Here is a 20,150-nt window from a genome sequence, read left to right on the forward strand (position 1 = left end):
GAGAATGAACCTTATCTGTAATATTTCGAGTCCAAGCTTCTCTTGGTGCTCTGTAAGGGACCAAAAACCAATTTCATCCACTCGTAACATACCCCTATCGGTTTTAGAAAAGCCAAGAAAGTTTGTGTCCACCAACCTCTATTTTACACGAGTCTCTCATACTATGATACTATAGCTACACTTCCCACTGTGTCTCAGGGTCTGTGACACACACAGACTCACTTCAAGTTCCCAGCTTTTGCCATTTTTCCCACTGTTTATTGGTGAGTTCCTTTGTGTCATTGTGTGCAAACTCATTTGCGAGAGGCAAAAGCCAAAAGGGGTGACATTTAGTAGTATTTTTTTTGTTCTGTGGCTCTGATTCTGCTTATTCCTGTTAGCTTTTTGACACAGTGGTAAATAGTTTATTTCTGTTATTATTGCTGTTTTACTTTAAAAGTGAATTTTTCAGTGTTTTGTGTAAATAATGAAAATGTATGAGGCTTCAAAAGCCAGGTTTGTTGAGTGCTGAACAAATGCAGAATGTGATCTTCGCTGCTCTTTCAGTAAATCCCAGATTTTTGTTTTTGGTCAGATTACATTATAATGCTTCTTATGCTATAAATGAAAAAAAAAAAAGATGTGGCATATTTTGTTATTTGGTGATGCCTTCGAAGATCTGGTTTACAAGAGGGTTGCTTCAAATGTGGTATGATGGTATCACATATCTTTGTGAATAGCTCGTAGTTTTATGATCATAAACCTGAAAGTAGACTTTTTAGGCCCGATACGTGGCTTTATTTATCTGCATAACTCACTTTTTCGTCATAGTATGCCTTTCATCTAATGACTAAAAAGTTGCCATTTTTCTATTGAAACAAATTTAAATTTCATATTACATGACTAAAAAGTTACCATTTTTCTATTCAAGCAAATTGAAACTTCATATTACATACAACCAAACCAGGCATATTTTAATTCCCATATTGTGGTTAACTAGCCTACAGTGTAGGATCACCGGGATTCCTTTTATGTCTAATATAAATTTTCCCAGATACATGTTTAGTGTGTTTGAGGAGGGAGAAGAAACTAAAAATGTGCTACAAGAACAAGCTAAAGTAGCAGTGATAAACGGGTCACTATAATGGTTCAAAGGGGAAGCAGGATTTGATTAAAGACAGCTTGGTGTGTGGTAACTATGAACAGATGTTGATCTAAGTCTGATCTCCAAATCAAATTCTTGCATAGTATTTGATAAACATATTTGATTTGACTATCAGAGCATCCTTGCACGTTTTCTTCAATGATTATTTTTGTGGTCTTTTGCATCGAATCTGATGCTATGGAATGTGCATGAGTGTGATGATGACTCAGATTGGAATGCCAGGTTTTCAAAAAGAAATTTGTTTAGTTTTCAGTGTGATCTTAAGTAGTCATCATTGCAGTATGGTTGATGTAGATAAATGTTATTTTCTAGATTACTAGATTATAATGCTCGTGTTTTATCATAATGATGTTATCTAGTAAACATCGTTTCTTTTGCCTCAGGGAGGGGGAGTTTTCATTATTCATGATCAGAGAATGGCACAAATTTTGGCATTCTTTTCACACACTAGAGTTTAGTTTTAGAAGGATTTGACACAATTTCTTTGCAATGATTTTATGTGTGGCTTGATTAGTCATCATCTGATGGTGGTTACGGAATAGCTGATAGACATTATGCATTAAATTATAAGGCTGTTTAGTATTATTTTTGTTTAATATTTAACCTAAAATTGTATTATGTATTATAATTTGATTTGATTCATATCTGAGTGGGGGTTCTCATAACTACTTTAACTACTTTGTGTACTAAAGAGAAGAACTGCAGAACATGGCACAGATTTTGGCTCCCTCTACGCAATGGCAGATGAGAATCTCAAAATCCTCTCCCAATGCAACTCCCATTACATCAAACATGTGGAGTTCTTTATTGTGGAAACAAAATAAGAAAGTTTCACCTACCAGTTCTGCTAAATTTAGAGTGCTGGCAATTAAGTCTGACAATAGCACCATCAACAGGCTCGAGGGTCTACTTAATTTGGATATCACTCCATTCACTGACAAGATAATTGCTGAGTACATTTGGTATTCATTCTATTCTGCCTCCTTTTGTATCTCTTAGTTCGCCGGATCCAATTATGACTAACTACTTCCTTTTACCTGCTTCTGAGTGAGGATGTAAGGTATTTAAAACTGAATTTTTTTTTTTGAAACAGGATTGGGGGGACAGGAATTGATGTGCGCAGTAAATCAAGAGTATGTTATTTATAATGTTCTAAATAAGCTAAGAGAAATTATTCCTACCATTGTCATTTGAATTGTTTCATGCTATTCATGATAATCATACACATATATTTTCATTTCTTAGACAATATCAAAGCCTGTTGAAGATCCCTCTGAGCTCCCTAAATGGAACTATGATGGATCTAGCACTGGACAGGCACCTGGTGATGATAGTGAAGTAATCCTATAGTAAGAATTTTGGCACTGATACTTCTATTTATGTTACTTACTCTACACCATTGCAGTTTTAATTTTAATCTTTTTTTTTCTCCCAGTCCTCAAGCAATTTTCAAAGATCCTTTCCGTGGCGGTAACAATATTTTGGTGAGGGCTGTTATACTTGAAAGAGGTCACATGGCATGTTGATTGAAATTTAAATATAGATATTATGAAGTTAACTAGATATATTTTGTTTTGCTAAGGTCATTTGCGATTCTTACACCCCACAAGGTGAGCCTATCCCTACAAACAAGAGACACAGAGCTGCTGAAATTTTCAGTAACCCAAAGGTCCAAGCTGAAGTTCCATGGTATATATAATACTTCTTATCTTTAGCCTTAAACAAAAATTTGTGATGATAAATTACACGATTCTAGAATTTATTTATTTATTTATTTTTGGTTTAATGTTACCAACTATTTTTGGATGCTAGAAATTTGTAACTTGCTATCTAACTCTATGTTACACACACCACTTCTATTTCTGATGATTTATGGCAAAAAAGAAAGATATATAACCCCAGTTTGTTTAAATTTAAAAAAAGTAATTCTAAACAAACGCTTTTTATCTAAACACTTTTTTAATAAGTAATAAAAAAGCAGAAAACTGCTTATTTTAAGTAAAAACAATTCAGACAAACACATCATAAAACTGCTTATTTTATTTAAAAAATACTTATTTTAAAAAAGTAAGCTCATACAAACTATCCCATATGATAAGCAATGCCAATTAAAATTCTGACATTTATAGTATTTCTTATCTAGTGATGCCTAACCAAATTATGACATGATATTTTCTCTTCTTCATTTGATCACTTACTCAAATAGAAGTTAACTGAACTTTTGGGGTGAATTACAATTTTAACAGAAAACATTCTAATATTATTGTATGTTAACTGTTCAAAGGTATGGAATAGAACAAGAGTACACCTTACTTCAAACAAATGTGAAATGGCCATTAGGATGGCCGGTTGGTGGCTATCCCGGTCCTCAGGTAATGTCAACTCTTCGTAGTTTTCTTTTGGATTTTATTCACATTTCTCTGGAATATTGCAGTTTCATAATGTGAATTTAATTACTTATTCCTTCATATTTCAGGGTCCTTATTATTGCAGTGCTGGGGCAGATAAGTCATTTGGACGTGACATATCTGATGCTCATTACAAGGCTTGCTTATATGCTGGAATTAACATCAGTGGCACCAATGGGGAGGTTATGCCTGGGCAGGTATATCTCTTGCAGTTCCCTTTGTTTTAAGGCCTATGAATATTCATTTTTCCTCATTATTTCTGCTATGTATATTGCAGTGGGAGTACCAAGTTGGTCCTAGTGTAGGTATTGAGGCTGGTGATCATATCTGGGCTTCAAGGTACATCCTCGAGGTAATTCATTTTGCCTACTTTTTGGTTTTTATACACATACACACACCCTGGTTGGACCATTTGGTTCAATATAATGTCTTATTAAGGCTTTGTCTTTTGTGTGGTTCTTGTTCATGACTTTATGTTCAGCTGAATATTAAAAACTTCCTGTTTGCACTAAGGTTGATACATTGTTATTATTATTTGTGTATGCTTACGTGAGAATTGCTCCATTTGCTTGTAGTTATCAACAGACATTTATTGCCCATACATGTTCTTCTAACTCTTTCCTCTTATTTTAGAGGTGGATAAGTCAAAGGCCAAAGAGAATAGACCCTGAAGTTTTCTTCTTTTTTTTTTTCCTTCCATCTATTTTTATACAATTCTTTAATGCCTCTAAATTTTTTAGATCACGAAAGGTAATTCAGTATTCTGAAGTTTAAAGGTTCTTGACATTGCTTGTAACTGAATTGTTGATAGTCTCGTGTAAACAAAACATTGTGCTTGTTCTCTTGTCCCTTATCCAATTTTGTATCTTCTAATTAAGTATATTGCATTTTGGTCTGGCCAGAGAATTACTGAGCAAGCTGGTGTTGTGCTCTCTCTTGATCCAAAACCAATAGAGGTACATACAGTAATGCTTTAATTAACAGTATTGCCTATCCTATGTTAATTATACTAATTGTTTTGGTTAAACATAGGGTGACTGGAATGGAGCAGGATGCCACACCAATTACAGGTTTTTGCCCATGTCTCTTTGCATGTGTCTTTAATTTACTAAATTACTAAGTTGGTAAAAACCATTTGTCTTTTAGTACAAAGAGCATGAGGGAAGATGGAGGCTTTGAGGTAATAAAGAAGGCAATTTTGAATCTATCGCTACGCCACAAGGATCACATCAGTGCATATGGAGAAGGAAATGAGAGAAGGTTGACAGGAAAGCATGAGACAGCAAGCATTAACACATTTTCTTGGGTATGGTTTCAAAATTGCCAATACCTATTATTGTTAACGACAGGGTAATCAAGCATGAAGTTTTCTTCTTGTTTGCTACATACTAATAAAATTAAACTTGCAGGGAGTGGCTAACCGTGGTTGCTCAATCCGTGTGGGAAGAGACACAGAGAAGAATGGCAAAGGTAAGTCATCAACAATTATGGCCAGGCCACTTTATAGTGGCTCTAGATGAATTAAAAGTACAATCATTTAGATTTCTAATGGGGGACTAAAAAACATTATATCTGACTTCTTTAGCTTGTCGTGCTTGACTGAAGTTGCTAGCTGAAAATTTTAGTATTTCAAACTTTTTGAATAATTGCTAATTGCCTATGCAACAACTTCAGCTTACCATTAGGCTTATGGGTTGGATAGTCTTGCAGTGTCACTCTGGTCCCTTTTTTTTTTTATTGTTCTCCTTCATATGTTGCAAAATCACATGCCTTTCTTTCCTAATTGATGTGTTCTTAGCAAATTATTGATGTTCTCTGTTATCACTGATCTCATTCTAATATTTCTATTCATTTCTTTTTCTATTCGAACCATTTTGTATACCACCGAATTAATACCAAAGTCATAATATACCATATATTAATTCTTAACCTCCTCAATCCTCTTGATCGTAGGTTACTTGGAAGACAGGCGACCGGCTTCAAACATGGATCCATATGTTGTGACATCATTACTTGCAGAGACTACACTATTGTGGGAGCCAACTCTGGAGGCTGAAGCTCTTGCAGCTCAGAAGTTAGCATTGAAGGTCTAAACCTATTGAATGATGGCATTCTGGATGCAAAATCACTTTCCTTTTAGATTATCTATATGTATTCTAATGATCTTGTTTGGACTAAAGAGGTTGCCATGCCCAGTTATTGGTTATCATATGAAATGCACATTGTATATCAGAAGTTTGGTTGGTACTATTTGCTTCAGGACAAATTTTCTTTGATGCTTGGTTACATTCAGTGTCCCCTCGGATTTTCTTTTCCTAGAAATATCTAAGCTTTCTTTTTTAGTCAAGGGAAATAACTGAGCTTATATAGCTCAGAATTGCGGGCATTCAAATTTTCACTTACATTACAACTTTCTATTTTGGGTGGGACTAAGCTCAATAATATTGAGAACCTTATAAAGAACATGGAACATTAATCTATTCTTAGTTGTGTGAAATGATTTATAGACCCTTTCATGAGGCCAACAGGAAAATGGTGGAAGAGAATATTAGCCATTCCTTTGGTGTGTGCAATGGTGACGGAAAAGAACCGTATGACTCTCACTGAGCCTCTGTCTTGTGAACTAAATATCAGTGATATTTTATTATCCACGCATTAACAATAAATTTAACAGTAAAATAATTAGCTGATAATGATGAGACATATGAAGTGTACCATGCTTCAAGCTACAGAATATAAGAAATTGAATTGGTAGGTATGGATGTCGTTGTGATGTCATAGGCTATATGGTGAAGTGTTGTTGCAAAGGGATCAACAACGACATCAATGGTGGCATATTGGTTCAAGAACGTTGTATCTTTGGATGAACATTTGTTTTGTAAAACTGATCTTACAAAATTAATTTTGAGGTGATGCTATTTACATTTTGGATATTTTTATTCTAAAAACTAATAATAAAGCTAAAAAATTACAAATCTTTTTTCTTTCAACTCAAAAACAAAACATATAAATATTTATATAAAATTACGTTAGCTAATATTTTTAAAAATGACGTTAAAAATATAATATTTCATGATTTAAGTTGAAAGTTAAATTTAAATAACAACCAAATTAGATGATAATCAGAACATCCAAATTTACCTTAAACTCTAAATCTCTAATTCCATGCAGAAAATGTTTTAAAGACCAGAGAAGATTGTTACAAGTCCCAAGTTTTCATTCCATGGTTAACTGATTTGGTCATTATCTGTATCAACAACCAAGAGTAGCACTACACTACCACTATCCATTGAGCCAACTTGTTCCCATGATTACAACAACACCACAGAGATCGAGAGGACCCCACCCACCTCATGAACTGTAACCATGCCGCCACCACCTTCCTTTCGCTCGCTCTCCCACCACCGCCAAGTTCCGCGCTTTTCCCAAAACGCCCTTCCGCAATCCTCAGGCCGTACCAAACCCTTTTGTCCAGCAACACCAGGCTCGGACTCAGAGTTAGAGCTTCAAATGGTGATAGTAACGTTCAACCAGCAAATTGGTCCCAGTGGATCCCTGCAGGATCTTTCGCCGCCGATAAAGTTTTCAGGTTAATCCCCGGTGCCACCGCCAGTCCGATTGGCCAGTTTGTTCCGTCCCCCGCCACGTTTCTTCACTCCATCGACCCTCGAGTCAAATTGGTTAGTCAAGTAAAATCACTTTATAGGTTTTGTGCAGAGTTGAGTTTTGATATTAGGTGTTCATGTTATGGTATGGTTGGACCAATTTAATTGAATAAATACTTTATAGGTTTTTATTTTTTGCCACTTAACGCTTTTGAGCTGAGTTGAATTTTGATTATTAGGTTTTATGGTATGGTTGGACTGTGGAGTGGAGTGGAGTGTTTTGTGATATTTTTGTATAAGAATGTGAAAATGAAATAATGATTTTGTTTTTTGTAACCTGATATCCAGTAACACTAACGCTGTGTTTGGATAAAAATTGGAAAAGTACTTTTTTGCAAATTCCAATGCACATTTCCAAATTCTAATGCACAAAATGAAGAAGAAATTGTTGGTTTGGAGATAAAAAGTACTTTTGAGCTCTTCCAACTGAAATCCAAACATGCACTAAGCCATCATAAATTAAAAAAATTTATATACAAACTTGTGATGGCTCTTTCTTTAACATCATTTTAGCAGAGAAATTAAAGATTATAATGTGTGAACTGAGAGGGTGAGCTGAGAGTGTTATTCCTCATAATACAAATGTTAAAGTCTGTTTGCGAAACCTCGGCTTTGGTTGGCATCTGCTGATTGTAGTTTGTGTCTTTGTGATAGTCCTTAATTTGGAAAAATGCAGCAAGCCAGTTTTCGAAACATAAGATTAAATAATCTGGCAAGCCAAATTTTGTTTGTTTCACAAGTCTAAATCATCATTTGCTTCTTCATCAGCTAAGGAATTGGATTGATGTGACCGTTTGGCTGGTAGTGAAGTTGTTTTTGATACATATTTGACTGCTTTTCATCATTGTTATTAAATGGCAACACCGTGGCGGAATGGCATGGTGGATTTTTTGCCAACTGCCATAGGCAATTTGTGAAGGGAGGCCTGCTATGGTGGCACCCTAGGCCATAATGATGTGTTTATATGGCAAAATTTTGGCCTTCCTTCATCCACCATTGGTAACAGTGGCTTTATTCATAGTGCTCAATATCAGAGTTCTTGTCAAATATAAATCATGATTTATATTTCAGCAGTTGTTAGTAGATTCATTTGTAGCTAGAATATTTGAATTATTTGTTTCGGCTTCCTGGTTTAAGCGTGTTTGTGATTTTTTGTGATCAATCAGTCTGATTTTACAGGTATGGCTTTTAGATCTGGTTGTTCTACCGGCAAGGTCACACATAATTATGCAATTTGGATTAGTAGTGTACCTGACTTTGCTTTCAATTTGGGTTCTACCAAAGAAATGCGTGGACGGTAAATAATTGTTAATCCTTGACTTGTCTAGCACAGGAAGTGGGATCAGACTCATATATAGATGGATTGTTCACTTTGCTTAGTTATATTTGGTTGTTGATCATTAATTTAAGGGTCCAGTTGGGATTTAATAGTCCAAGGGTGTTTAATCTGTCATTTAAGGTTTGCATTGTGTTTCATATCTGATGTTCATTATTGTTTTTTGATCAGCATGTTAATTGCTCTTTCCTCTCCCCTCTTTTCATGATTCAGCACATGGCATTTCTCATTCTTAATGCTTATTTACAATTTGAGCTAGCTTGTACCTTATCATCACGAAGTTGGGTTTTTCCTTTGTATTAATTCAAATCTACTTGACTGTTGGCTATTTATTAAGTTGTTATTATCTTGATTCTTGAAGTGATGTGTTGATTTGGGAATTTTCCTGATACTTTCATTTGTAGGATCAACTGGGAAGAGTTTATTTGCTATCTGAATTATTATTCATAACATCAGGATTGGGTTCAGATGGTGTGCCTGCAATTGTTCAGTTGAGAACACCACCACCTGCAATGATGGGGCTTCCTAATCTTCCAGTATCTTTAACAGGTTATGCATATACAATCATGAAGTTAGGTCCATTAACCTTTACCAGGAAAGGCCTATCTGTAGCAAGCACTGTTGCATGTTTGACTTTTACAGTAAGTTGCTTTCTACATTTCTGCCTTTTCTTTTCATTTTACTTGTGTTTTTGGACATTGGGTAGAACCATATCCTGTAAGCTTCCTAAAAACAACAGAAATTTTATGATTACGACTTCTGAGAATTTGGTCTGCATTTCTTTGGAAGGTATTTCAAAGTGCAAGTCCCTGCCTCACTGCTACATCCCCTGAACAGTTAGCATTTGCATTGCGATGGTTTATGCTCCCTCTGAAATACATAGGTGTTTCTGTGTCAGAAATTGTGCTTACACTTTTACTGTCATTGAGGTTTATCAGTCTTGTTTTTGATGAGGTAAGGAAAGTAAGGGGTTTTACATAAAAATGTATGAATTTGACAAGCATAGCTTTGATCTGAATTTGAAAAATACACAGCTTGATTTAAATTTTTCAAAGATATTACCTTTCTTGACTACTAAAACAACCATGCACGGCATGTGAGGGTGGGGATGTTGTTCTGATAGATATGGCTGATCACTGATGAAGTCTATTTTTGTTGTTTTAACTATTGTTGATGATTTCTTTACTAGTTTGAGTAATGTGTTTAAATCAGGGTCACCAACAGTGCATCATGTTACAAGAAATCAGGGTTTTGGATGTTGTGTTTGTTATATGAATGGTAATGAACTAGAAAATAGAAGCATTACTGATTTCATTTGTGAATTGGATGCTCTTCATTGAAGAATTTAAGGGACGCAAAGAGATCAATTTTATGGATATTATGGGAAAGTAAACAGTGCTTTAAATGATATCTTTCTGGTTTCTACAGTTTTGAAGTACCTCCAAACACGAATTAGATAATGTATTGTTTAGTAAAGTTTTCAGTTGTTACTGATGATTGGATTAGATTTAGGAAAGGCAATAAATAGTTTTCAGAAAGACCGGACATTAGCAATTTAACATAATATGGTGGGAAGGTTGGCCTAAATATTAGCCAAGTGCAACACACAATTAGATGATAGAAGTAAACATGTGAATCAATAAAACTTCTTTGACAATTGGAAGTAAAATTGGACATTCCATCAACAACTTCAATGGCCAGTTATAACCCAATTCAACTTAAACTATTAAGCTTAACCTATTCATTTTCCTTTAATGTACTCATTAAAATTTATAATTTCATATTGTTTTGTTGCAGGTCCGGAACATTGCTTTGGGGATTGTATCTCGTAGAGTAAATTGGACGCAGCTGACTGTTATGGAGACAATTGATAGTAAGTAAATATCAGTCATTAACAAAAAATAGTGTTCTGTTTCCTAATCACTTATTGACTTTCCAGCTAACTAGCTGATGGGTATTATCTGAATAATGATTGTGCATAAATCTCATTAAGATTGTTTATGCTTCACATTTGATGATAGAACAGCTATTTAAATAGGAGAAAATAGGATTTACTCACACCAAATTACAGAAATTACCACAATAATCTCTTGCTGTCCCAGAGTTCAGAAACTCATACGAAGATTACCTTTGTCCATAAAACTGCCTAATACCACTCCTCCCTGTCTCCTAACACTACCACACCAATAAAAACGAAAATATATAACTGTCCTAAATAACTGTTTGTTTGCATAATTAAATATGTAATTGTCCTACATAACTGAATAACTGTCCTGCATAAAGCCCCATGGCAGAATCCTACATTCCATGCCCTCTTCTAAAATATGATTTCCAAACAGGAGGTTTATTGAACTGTGGAGCCTCAGTACTATTTGATTTGTCAATTGTCTAGGCTTTAGAAATTGATACGAGGAATTGCTTATCACAACACATTTTTTTGTGTATTTCCTTGATAAGGTTGATTAGACTGGTAATCAACATCTTTAGATATGCCTATTCTTGAGCTATATTTTTATTCCAATAGCACTTACATTTTCACGTTATGTGGTTTGACCTTATACTCATCTAGGTATCTATTACATTTATCCCAATATTTTGTTATATTAATATGACCAGGGCATTGAAAAAACCTGAATATTTGGATTGATACATGACTTGCTATTGTTACCAGATATGGCATGGTAAGTATAATAATCTAGGTCAAGCCTGATCCTGAACAAGATTACAGATGCCAGTATAAAAATCATGCTGAACTTTCTTCATCTGTAAAGCTCACAGATATTTGTACCTCGATCTAAATGACAACGAATTCCCAAAGAAACAAGTTTTAGCTTGCAGTTTAATCAGGATATTACTTGGTAGGTAGTTTGTATTGGAAACTTAGGGTGTGTTTGGTTTAAAGGATAGAAATAGAAGATAATTTTTTTAATTAAAGTAGATTGTAAAAGGTGTAGGTCTCACATTTAAAGTACAAAATTTCTCTCCTATTTCTCTCCTCCCACCCTAAACCAAACACAGCCTTTAGTTCTGCAATGGACAAACTGTTCTTAATTAGGTTAATGCTTAATGGATTTATATTAGGCTTAATGTCACTTTTGGTTCATTAAGTTATACTTTAGTTTCGTTTTGTTACATTAAGTTTAAAAAGTTTTGTTTTTGTCCTTTATGTTTTTGAAATGATTTTGATACTCTTTTGTGTTTTCCGATTAAAGCGTTTAGCTCTATTAGTGCTTTAAATTTTAAAATAATTAATTTAACATAGTGACGGCTAAAAACTATCCCTACCTTTATTTTATTTTAAAAATTAAAAAACACCCTAATTCCTAACTTCACTCCTTCCCCAAACACCAACAGTCACCCTAACCCATGTGCCCACCATCGCCAGCACACACCACCACCATCTTCTCCCATTTCGAAAACATCAAAGATCAAAACGAAACTTTTTAAACTTAATATACCAAACAAAATTTTTTAAACTTAATGTACCAAACGAAACTAAAGTATAATTTAATGGACCAAAAGTGACGGTAAGTCTTTATATTAAAACTTAAAGTTTTACTTGAAGATATTTCTTCATCGTCATGATTCTTTTCTTTTTTCCTTGTACGACTTTGCAGTTTTCTTTAACTACTTCCGGCGCATCTTCAAAAATATTTTCAGCCATGCAGAGCAAATTACTCAGGTTTATTTTAAATTTACATTGTCTTCTGCTTTGCCAATTTTTTTTTTTAATTTTTTTTAAGTTCTTCTACTTTATCATATATGCAACTCTTTCTAGAACTGTTGTATAAGCAGATGAATTTGTTTCAAATTCGTTAACCATTTGAAGGTTTTACAGATTCATGCTCCGACAAAGTGTTACTGAAGTTCCTACATATGAAAAGTAAAACATTTAGATATGTGCCCTTGTGTTTATTTCATAGTTTGAATTTGAACTATGACGGCTTCTAGGGTGGACCACTATCACAGGTGTCCACCATGCACTACTATTAATGACCCTTGGATTAATCTATGGAGCGTCTTCTTATCATGCACTCTCTACACTATATTCCTTCTCCGTTCCTCTTCTTCTCCCCTCACCCTATGAACCACCTTGGCTAAGAATGGTTGCTGCGCTGCCGGAGTTACTATACCATGAATCAAAATCAAAGCAAACCCAGATTCAAAATCTAAAAATTAAATAGCAGAATTTCCATATTAGTTCATCAACAAATTCCAAACAATAATTCAAGCAATAAAAAAACAAATAACCCAAACACATTGTGAGTAATGTACTGTGTAGGGACATCAATCCAACACCGATTGTCCACCTGATGCTCTCATAATTCATGGTGCTGTGGATTAGAATACATTATTAGCTTGAAAACATGGAGCTCAAAACAGAAGTTGGGGGAAAAACCAAACACATGGTTCCTTGCAGCAAAGAACAAATCAAACCATGAATCCACTTGACATATCAAAAGTTCCCAAAATACATATACACAGATCAAGAAAATTGAAGATTCCTAATTCTTCAGTTAAACGATACAAACAAACTAAAAATAATTAAAGTAAATAATAAGAGTTGTAGCAGCAAAGGCGGGGATGAGGATCTCTATGATCAGATCTGGAAACGCGAGAGAACATCATGAGCACCACTTTGATCGTTTGTAGTGGCCTTAACCGGATCTAGACCGAGCACCACCATTGTTTGTCCGGGCCTTGTGTGGATGTGGATCGAGCACCACCACCGTTTGCCATGGCCTTGAGCGGATCTAGACTGACTACCAACATCATTCACCCTAGGGTCATTAATAGTGGTTCACGGACCACCTATAAAGGTAGTCCACCCTACAATGCTGAGTTCAGAAAATATGTACTTTCATTAAATTAGCATTGTCTGGTAGAGAGGCTGGAAATAGAGGAGAAATATTTAAATTAGAGTAGAGAGTGTGGGACTCATATGGGACCCACAGTATTTCCCTTCTATTTCTCTCCCCCCCGCCCCCACTCTATTGCCCCCCTAGTCCCCTGCCAAACAAAACATTCCTGTTACTTTACTCAATTTCCCTGGACCACTTATAAACTGACCTGTCAATGCTAATCTGCTGTTATATCGTTGTAGTCATCATAATCTGAAGATTATATTCTGATAGTTTAAGATAATATACTGCAGGCTATGGTAGTCAGAGGTTTTAAAGGGGACACTGGCAGTCATAAAATTTACTTTTTGTCCGAATCATCTTTTGGGATGCTAGATGTTATATCCTGTTTGTGTTTCAAAATATTAGAAAAAATTTAAATCTCATATTCAAGATTAATAAAAAAAAAAAAGATCATCCACATTGTTGTTCACGCACCAAGCTTAAGAAATGCGGGACGTGAGGAGGTGTGTGGGAAAAAACCTAAGTCTTACATTAACTAAAAATAAAATCAAATTAGAATATGTAAGTGAGGAGTAACTCTCATCCCTTAAGTTAACTTTTGGGGTTGAGTTAAGTCTAAACTCACATTCTAAGTAGATGGTACCAAAAAAGTACTGCGGCGTGAGGGATGTGTTGAGAAAAATTCAAATGTAATTCTTTTGTGGATAATAACTGAAAATTTTTTGTAAGAAATTCTATGCCTAAATTTCTAGTGGATTTCAAATTCGTAGGTAAATTTTATGCAGATTTTGAAACTTGTAGGTAACTTTCTTGTGGATTTAAAATTTGAAAGAAATTTTGTTGATAATTTTTCTGAGAATTTTAAAATAAATTAAAATATATTTTTCATCCTCATAAATGTAAAAAATTCAAAATTCATCCCCGTGAAATCTTCAGCATGTTTTTTTTTTACTGGAAACAAGGTTTGAACATTTGAACCTACGTGCATTGTCTTTTTTCATCAATTATATAAAAAAAATGTCATTTATATCAATTATATGCATAATTGAAATAAAAAAAATGTTGTGTTTACATCAATTATATACCTAACTTGTGTTTTAAAATTAAATTTAACTAGAAATATTAAGTGATAAATTTTATAATACTTTTTAGATCAACTAAGAGTGTGTTGATATAACTTGTTAATATGTTATCTAAATTATTTTAATGATAAAAATATAAAATAAAACAAACATAATATAAGTACCAAACTAAAAAAAAACTTAGAAGAACAAAAAAGTTGAAATTATTGTTGTTGTCAAGAGAATTTTTTAAAAATTTAAATTTTAGTTTAAATATATTTTTCTTTCTTGAAAAGTTATTAGATTTTATATTTGATCTTTGAAATAAAATAAAAAAAGATTATGCATTTGGTAATTGAACAATTTCTTATTTTATATTTCGTTCTTGCACATTAATATTTAGGACACGAAATCTTCACATGCAACAACATCAAAGAATAGTGTTTGAACATATTTGAAGAAGAAATTAAGTTTATTATCACAATCAGATCTAATAATGATGAATAAATCACAATGTTCGAGAATATCATGAAGTGCACAGGAAATACATGGCAAAATTTATATCACAGGTGTCTAAAGTTTAAACACAACAAAGCAAAAGTGAAGATAATAAAAGGGAAAAACAATGAGATGGCAACAGAGCTACATGTTCTAAATTTCAAGTTATGAGGAAAGGAATATACCGTATACATATACATAACTCAGTAGCCCTGACCCTTTTTATTTTTATCACTTTGAAGAGTGGAGGTGAGCTTGGTGCTAGAGGAAAACGTGAGGGCCTCATCTCTTATGTGGGTTTGGTGAAGAATTAATGCATGCACGAGGAGGTTTTTGATTTTCTGGGCGCGTCTAGCATGGGAATATGGGTCGTGGACGAGGTGGTGCATGATCTGCGCACCTACACGCATCCTCAAAGAAACACATATCCTACTGTCATAAAACCTTTCACAACGTGGGAGACATATGTTGAGGTCCCGCATGCTAGCCTGCGTCTTGATTTTTTACCGGAGAAAATCACATAGTCTTACTTGTATAGTAATACTTTTAACGGGCTTGAGGGTTTGATAATTGTAGTTTTATTTATCCCATTTAATGAGTTTGTCAATGTGTCATTATAAGAAAAGATGATTCATAATTTAATATTTATGAGAGGAAAGATCAGAGTGTCTTCTGGTAGAAACGAAAATAGAGAGAAAAATGATCATTTTAAAACTGAATAATATTCTTATGTTAAACTTAATGATTCCTTTGTCCAAATATTTGTAGTACTATTTACTAATATATTCATACTAAAAAAAATGATGTGTGCATTAACATTCTCCATTAATATAAAATGGTTAGATTTTAAAAATAAATATTTTATTTTTTTAATCCCTCGAATTAAGGATGAAAGGAATATGTGACTCTGTCCATATGATCCAACTCATTTAATAAATAAGTGAAGTTCAAACTTTTTAAAAAATCTATTTAGTTAAATAAATTAGATAATAGGTCTTAAGAAAAACTTATTAAGTTTGATACACTATCAGTTTAACAATAATATGTTATAATAAAAATATCATTATTAATATGATGTATAATATTATAATTTTATTTAAATTATAAAATTATTTTAGTAATTTAACAATTTGAATCATTTTACTTAATATAGTATAAATGGATGGGTAGCAAGAATATATATTAACCTTAATATTAATATTAATTGTTTTGAATGTTTTTTTTAATTTCAGTTTCAACTAATGTTATGTTTTTGTATATTTTCAGCCACAAGGCAACATTAACTTAGGACAAAGTTCAATGATGGCCGAGGAGATAAATCCAGTAACAGGGATAATAGTTTAATTATTTTTTTTTCACTTAAAATATATATCGATCTTTTTTTAATCGTGCAACTTTTGTTATCTCATTTATAAATCTTACAAAATAGGATAAATCGAACTAGCTTAGGTTATTCTCCTATATTTTATTTTAATTAGATAAATCCTCCCTAAACACCCTTGGTACGAACTACACTTGTATTTTCTTTTTACATGTTAACTTTCTATCTCAGAATATTTTTTGCTCCATTTTACCTTCAAAATTATTCTTCATGCTTTCTTTGTTGATGAGGATCACAATGTTCACATTCCTCAGCCAACTTCCCCGCATCTCCCCTACAACCTTAACCAGTTGTTGCAAACAACTTTTGATGGAAGGAGCTGCTTCCCCAAGGAACTAGGAATTGTTTGGCACTGACATCAATACTGTTAACGGCAGCTGCCAGTCAAACAGATGTTTAGTGGCCTTGGGGGGCTTCTAAATGTTATTAGCATTTTAATCACCTATCATGACCTATGTAGCCGGTATATAGGACGACTTTTGGGTAGTTTCACGCTCCTTCTATTTGTTGTTCTTTTAGTTCCCTTTTGTACACATGCTGCTTACTTGTAGTGTTCGGAGGCATATCTGCCAAACTGGAAAGGGACTTTGTTTGTGTAAACTTGATCATTATCGGATTGGCATTAGCTTTTAACTTGTTGGATCATCCCAAAAGAAGATAACACCAAACAAAATCTCCTTGATGGAAATAAGGTGGTATAAAGTGTTTAATGTTCTCTACTTGTTTTCTACTATGAAGCATCAATACAGACACCGGACACGCACACGTGAATATCTATAATGTTCAAAATATAAAACGTAATACGGGTGTCGTGTCGGTATCGAACATTGATACGGATGCGTGTCGGACACCGGACACAATAAGAAACTAGGGTATCCATGCTTCATAAGTTTTCTATAATTAAATCATATGGTTTTGATCGAAGGTTATGAGAGTTAACGATGACACTGCTCAAGTTTTTAAGTATTGTTAGTTAATATTTTTATATTATTTTTTATTTGTATAGTATTAAAAATGCAACAATACAATGGGCCCTTGCAACAGCGTGCAACACGTATTCATAATGTGATCAACATTCTTTTAATTCATCCTTGTACGTACCTGGATTGTTATGATTATCTTAGTACATAAAAGTGGCATAATAAACAAATTGTATTTTATATAATTTTTTAAACAGTTTTATATAGTGGAATATTCCCATTAGCACCTTTCACAGAACATTAGTAATTAAGAGATATTTATTCAAGCCATTATACGATATGTTTTCAAACAAGTCATGATCACTTCAAAAAAAAAAAAAATTTATGTCATGTCCAAGGTCAGTGACGGATGCTGAATTTTTTTTAGTGAGAGCAAGAAATAGTTAATAGGATTTCTATAAACTAAAAATATTATAAGATTTTATAAAAATATATAATCTCATAAAAAAAATCCAAAATATTTAAATTTTTATAAATTATAATTGTTCTTTACATATTTTCATTGAAATGTTTAGTGATTGTTTCATTGTCAATATTATAAAAAAATATTTTTTTTATGTAACTAAATAATCACAATCATCTATCTTTTCATGTAATTGCGCATTTTATTCTTCACAACATCAATTACATATAAATATCTTAGATAACAAACTATCTTAATCCATTTCTTGTTTTATTTGAGAATTGAGATGAAATCACTCAAATGAAAACATGTAATATAAGTTAGTAGATGAGTGATTGTGTTATGTTGAATGTCTATTAAAGAAATTAGAGCATTAAAAATTAGGTTATTATTTTGGATTCAATTTGATTTCTTAATTTATATATTTTAGATTCACTTTAGTCTCTTTATTTTTAAAATTTCTAATTAGATTTTTATTTTTAAAGTGAAATCAATTGGGTTTCATTTTTAAAAAATATTCGGAGATGAAAAAAGAAAAATAAGATCAAATTGAACTCGTTTTAAAAAATAAAAAACTTAATTGAACCTTTTAAAACTAAAGAAACAAAATAAGACCAAAACGATAATTAAATCTAAAAATTAAAATAATAAAATGATAAATTTAGTATTAATTTATTCTTTATTTTTTATTTCTTATTTCTTATATTTTTTATATATATTTGAAAAATCATCTTATAGAAACAATACCTATTTTTTATAGGGGTAATTTTTTTATTACATATATAAATAGAATAAATAAATTTAGTGGAAGCAATTGCCCGAATTTTTCACCCAAATAATATAAAATAAATAAATATTTATCCAAATAATGCAACAAAAAAATATTAACTTCAATGATACAAAATATTGTTCACGTTAAGAAATCATTTTTGGGAGAACAATTTCTAAACTAGATTATTGTTTTTTTATAACTCAATTCAGAATGAGAATTGAGTTTTTTTTTTGTTTTTTTTTTCTGTTATTTCTTTTTTTAATTTTTTCCTTTTTAATTATCTATATGTTAGTATAGAAAAAAAATCTAATAAGTTGTTAAATGAAATTTTGTATAATTTTCACTCTTTTTTCTTAATAATACATTATTATTTTATTATCTTGGATAGTTTAAATCACTGTTTTATTTTCACTAAATAACCTTTATTATCTTTACTAAATCATTTTTTTATTTTACTACATTATAATTATTCATGCCTAAAAAAAGTGTAATTATTCTTTATATATGAAATTTAATTAGTTCTCTTGTCTTTTTACTACTTTTAGGTTCACTTAATTTTAATATCATAAATATATTTAGAAACAAAAGATCAATAAAAATAAAAAACAAAAGTTAAAGCAACATCATTAACCAAGTTTCTTTAAGAAAAAAAGTACAAGATTTATAAATTAAAAATTTTAATTTCATTGTTATATTCATTCTATATTAAAATTGAACATATTTTATTTATTTAAACTTTTTAAGTAAAAGAATTATATCACTTAAATATATGCATTTTTCATAAATGTTTAACTAAATTATATTTAAATTGAGTATTTAAATATATGTATTTTTCTTAAATTCTATTCTAGATAAATTATATTTTTTACAAATTAATATATATATATATATATATATATATATATATATATTAGTAAAATAAAAAAAATTAAAACAAATTTTTAAAAAAAAAACTGTAAGAAAAAATAGAAATTTTTTTTAAAAGATTAAAAAAATAAAAGAAAAACAAAAAAAAATCAATTCTTATTCTCAATTTGGTCTTAAAGAAAACAAAAACCTAATTTAAAAATGAGTTCCTCGGAACTAATTGATTTCTAAACTAAGAAAAAAAACATTAGTCTAAAAATTGATTTCTAAATTATGATAAAAAAATAATACTGTTCAGGTTAAGAAACGATTCTAAGAAAATTGATTTTTTAACGTGAATAATATTTTATATTATTGAGATAAATATTTTTTGGATTATATTATTTAAATAACTATTTATTTTTATTGGATCATTGAGGTGAAAAAATCACAATTGCCCACTAAACCATAAGTGCACCGTCACGAGTCACGTCATCTTAAAAGGTATTAAAAAAATGCAACAACTTTATGATAAACATTACAATAATGGATGATGTTATAGTTAAGTTGGGACAAATAATGGAGCTAGAGAATAGCATATTGTACTAAGTACACAATTATTAATCAGTAAACAGGGGAGATTAGAAACGTTGCAGTGCATAAGCAGTGTCCACATCATTTTAGAAGAAGCTACTAGAATGAATTTTCCATTTTTGCCTTGTCGTTTCCTCGTTATACTTATGAGTGACTCACATAGAATTCATAACTTGCTGTCATCTTATCCAGAGAAA

At 31.9% G+C, this 20,150-nt stretch overlaps 1 protein-coding gene, 1 long non-coding RNA gene and 1 pseudogene across 4 annotated transcripts; 2 read left to right on the top strand and 1 right to left on the bottom strand.

Moving 5' to 3' along the window:
• Positions 1 to 5,840, top strand: GS-2 (glutamine synthetase precursor). Of its 3 annotated transcripts, none has more exons than NM_001250855.2 (14): positions 1 to 263; positions 1,837 to 2,106; positions 2,238 to 2,277; positions 2,390 to 2,493; positions 2,580 to 2,628; positions 2,727 to 2,833; positions 3,429 to 3,516; positions 3,621 to 3,749; positions 3,830 to 3,904; positions 4,455 to 4,508; positions 4,585 to 4,622; positions 4,699 to 4,858; positions 4,962 to 5,022; positions 5,506 to 5,840. In NM_001250855.2, the coding sequence occupies exons 2-14, from the start codon at positions 1,853 to 1,855 to the stop codon at positions 5,643 to 5,645; spliced, it is 1,299 nt and encodes a 432-aa protein (NP_001237784.2). In that variant the 5' UTR covers positions 1 to 263; positions 1,837 to 1,852; the 3' UTR covers positions 5,646 to 5,840. The 3 variants fall into 3 exon arrangements, with proteins under 3 accessions (NP_001237784.2, XP_006593484.1, XP_014620707.1); XM_006593421.3 differs by having other exon boundaries at positions 6 to 263; positions 1,850 to 2,106; positions 5,506 to 5,838; XM_014765221.2 differs by having other exon boundaries at positions 19 to 395; positions 5,506 to 5,838.
• An 839-nt stretch (positions 5,841 to 6,679) lies between these two features.
• LOC100816133 (protein ABCI12, chloroplastic-like) lies at positions 6,680 to 15,719 on the top strand (annotated as a pseudogene).
• LOC121173321 (uncharacterized) lies at positions 12,987 to 15,282 on the bottom strand. The gene is made up of 2 exons (XR_005887936.1): positions 15,163 to 15,282; positions 12,987 to 13,800 (listed from the first exon to the last, which is right to left on the bottom strand). It is a non-coding gene; the product is annotated as an uncharacterized lncRNA (long non-coding RNA).
• Positions 15,720 to 20,150: the final 4,431 nt, after the last annotated feature.

This window comes from Glycine max, chromosome 13, assembly GCF_000004515.6.
Source record: "Glycine max cultivar Williams 82 chromosome 13, Glycine_max_v4.0, whole genome shotgun sequence".
Lineage (NCBI taxonomy): Eukaryota > Viridiplantae > Streptophyta > Magnoliopsida > Fabales > Fabaceae > Glycine > Glycine max.

What these genes read in the sequence shown, in the direction of transcription:
- GS-2 (NM_001250855.2), top strand. Translation starts at nt 1,853, where the DNA reads ATGGCACAGATTTTGGCTCCCTCTACGCAATGGCAGATGAGAATCTCA. An exon ending in GATAGTGAAGTAATCCTATA is followed by an intron (nt 2,494 to 2,579) that starts GTAAGAATTTTG and finishes TTTTTCTCCCAG; the next exon opens with TCCTCAAGCAATTTTCAAAG. An exon ending in GGGAGGTTATGCCTGGGCAG is followed by an intron (nt 3,750 to 3,829) that starts GTATATCTCTTG and finishes TGTATATTGCAG; the next exon opens with TGGGAGTACCAAGTTGGTCC.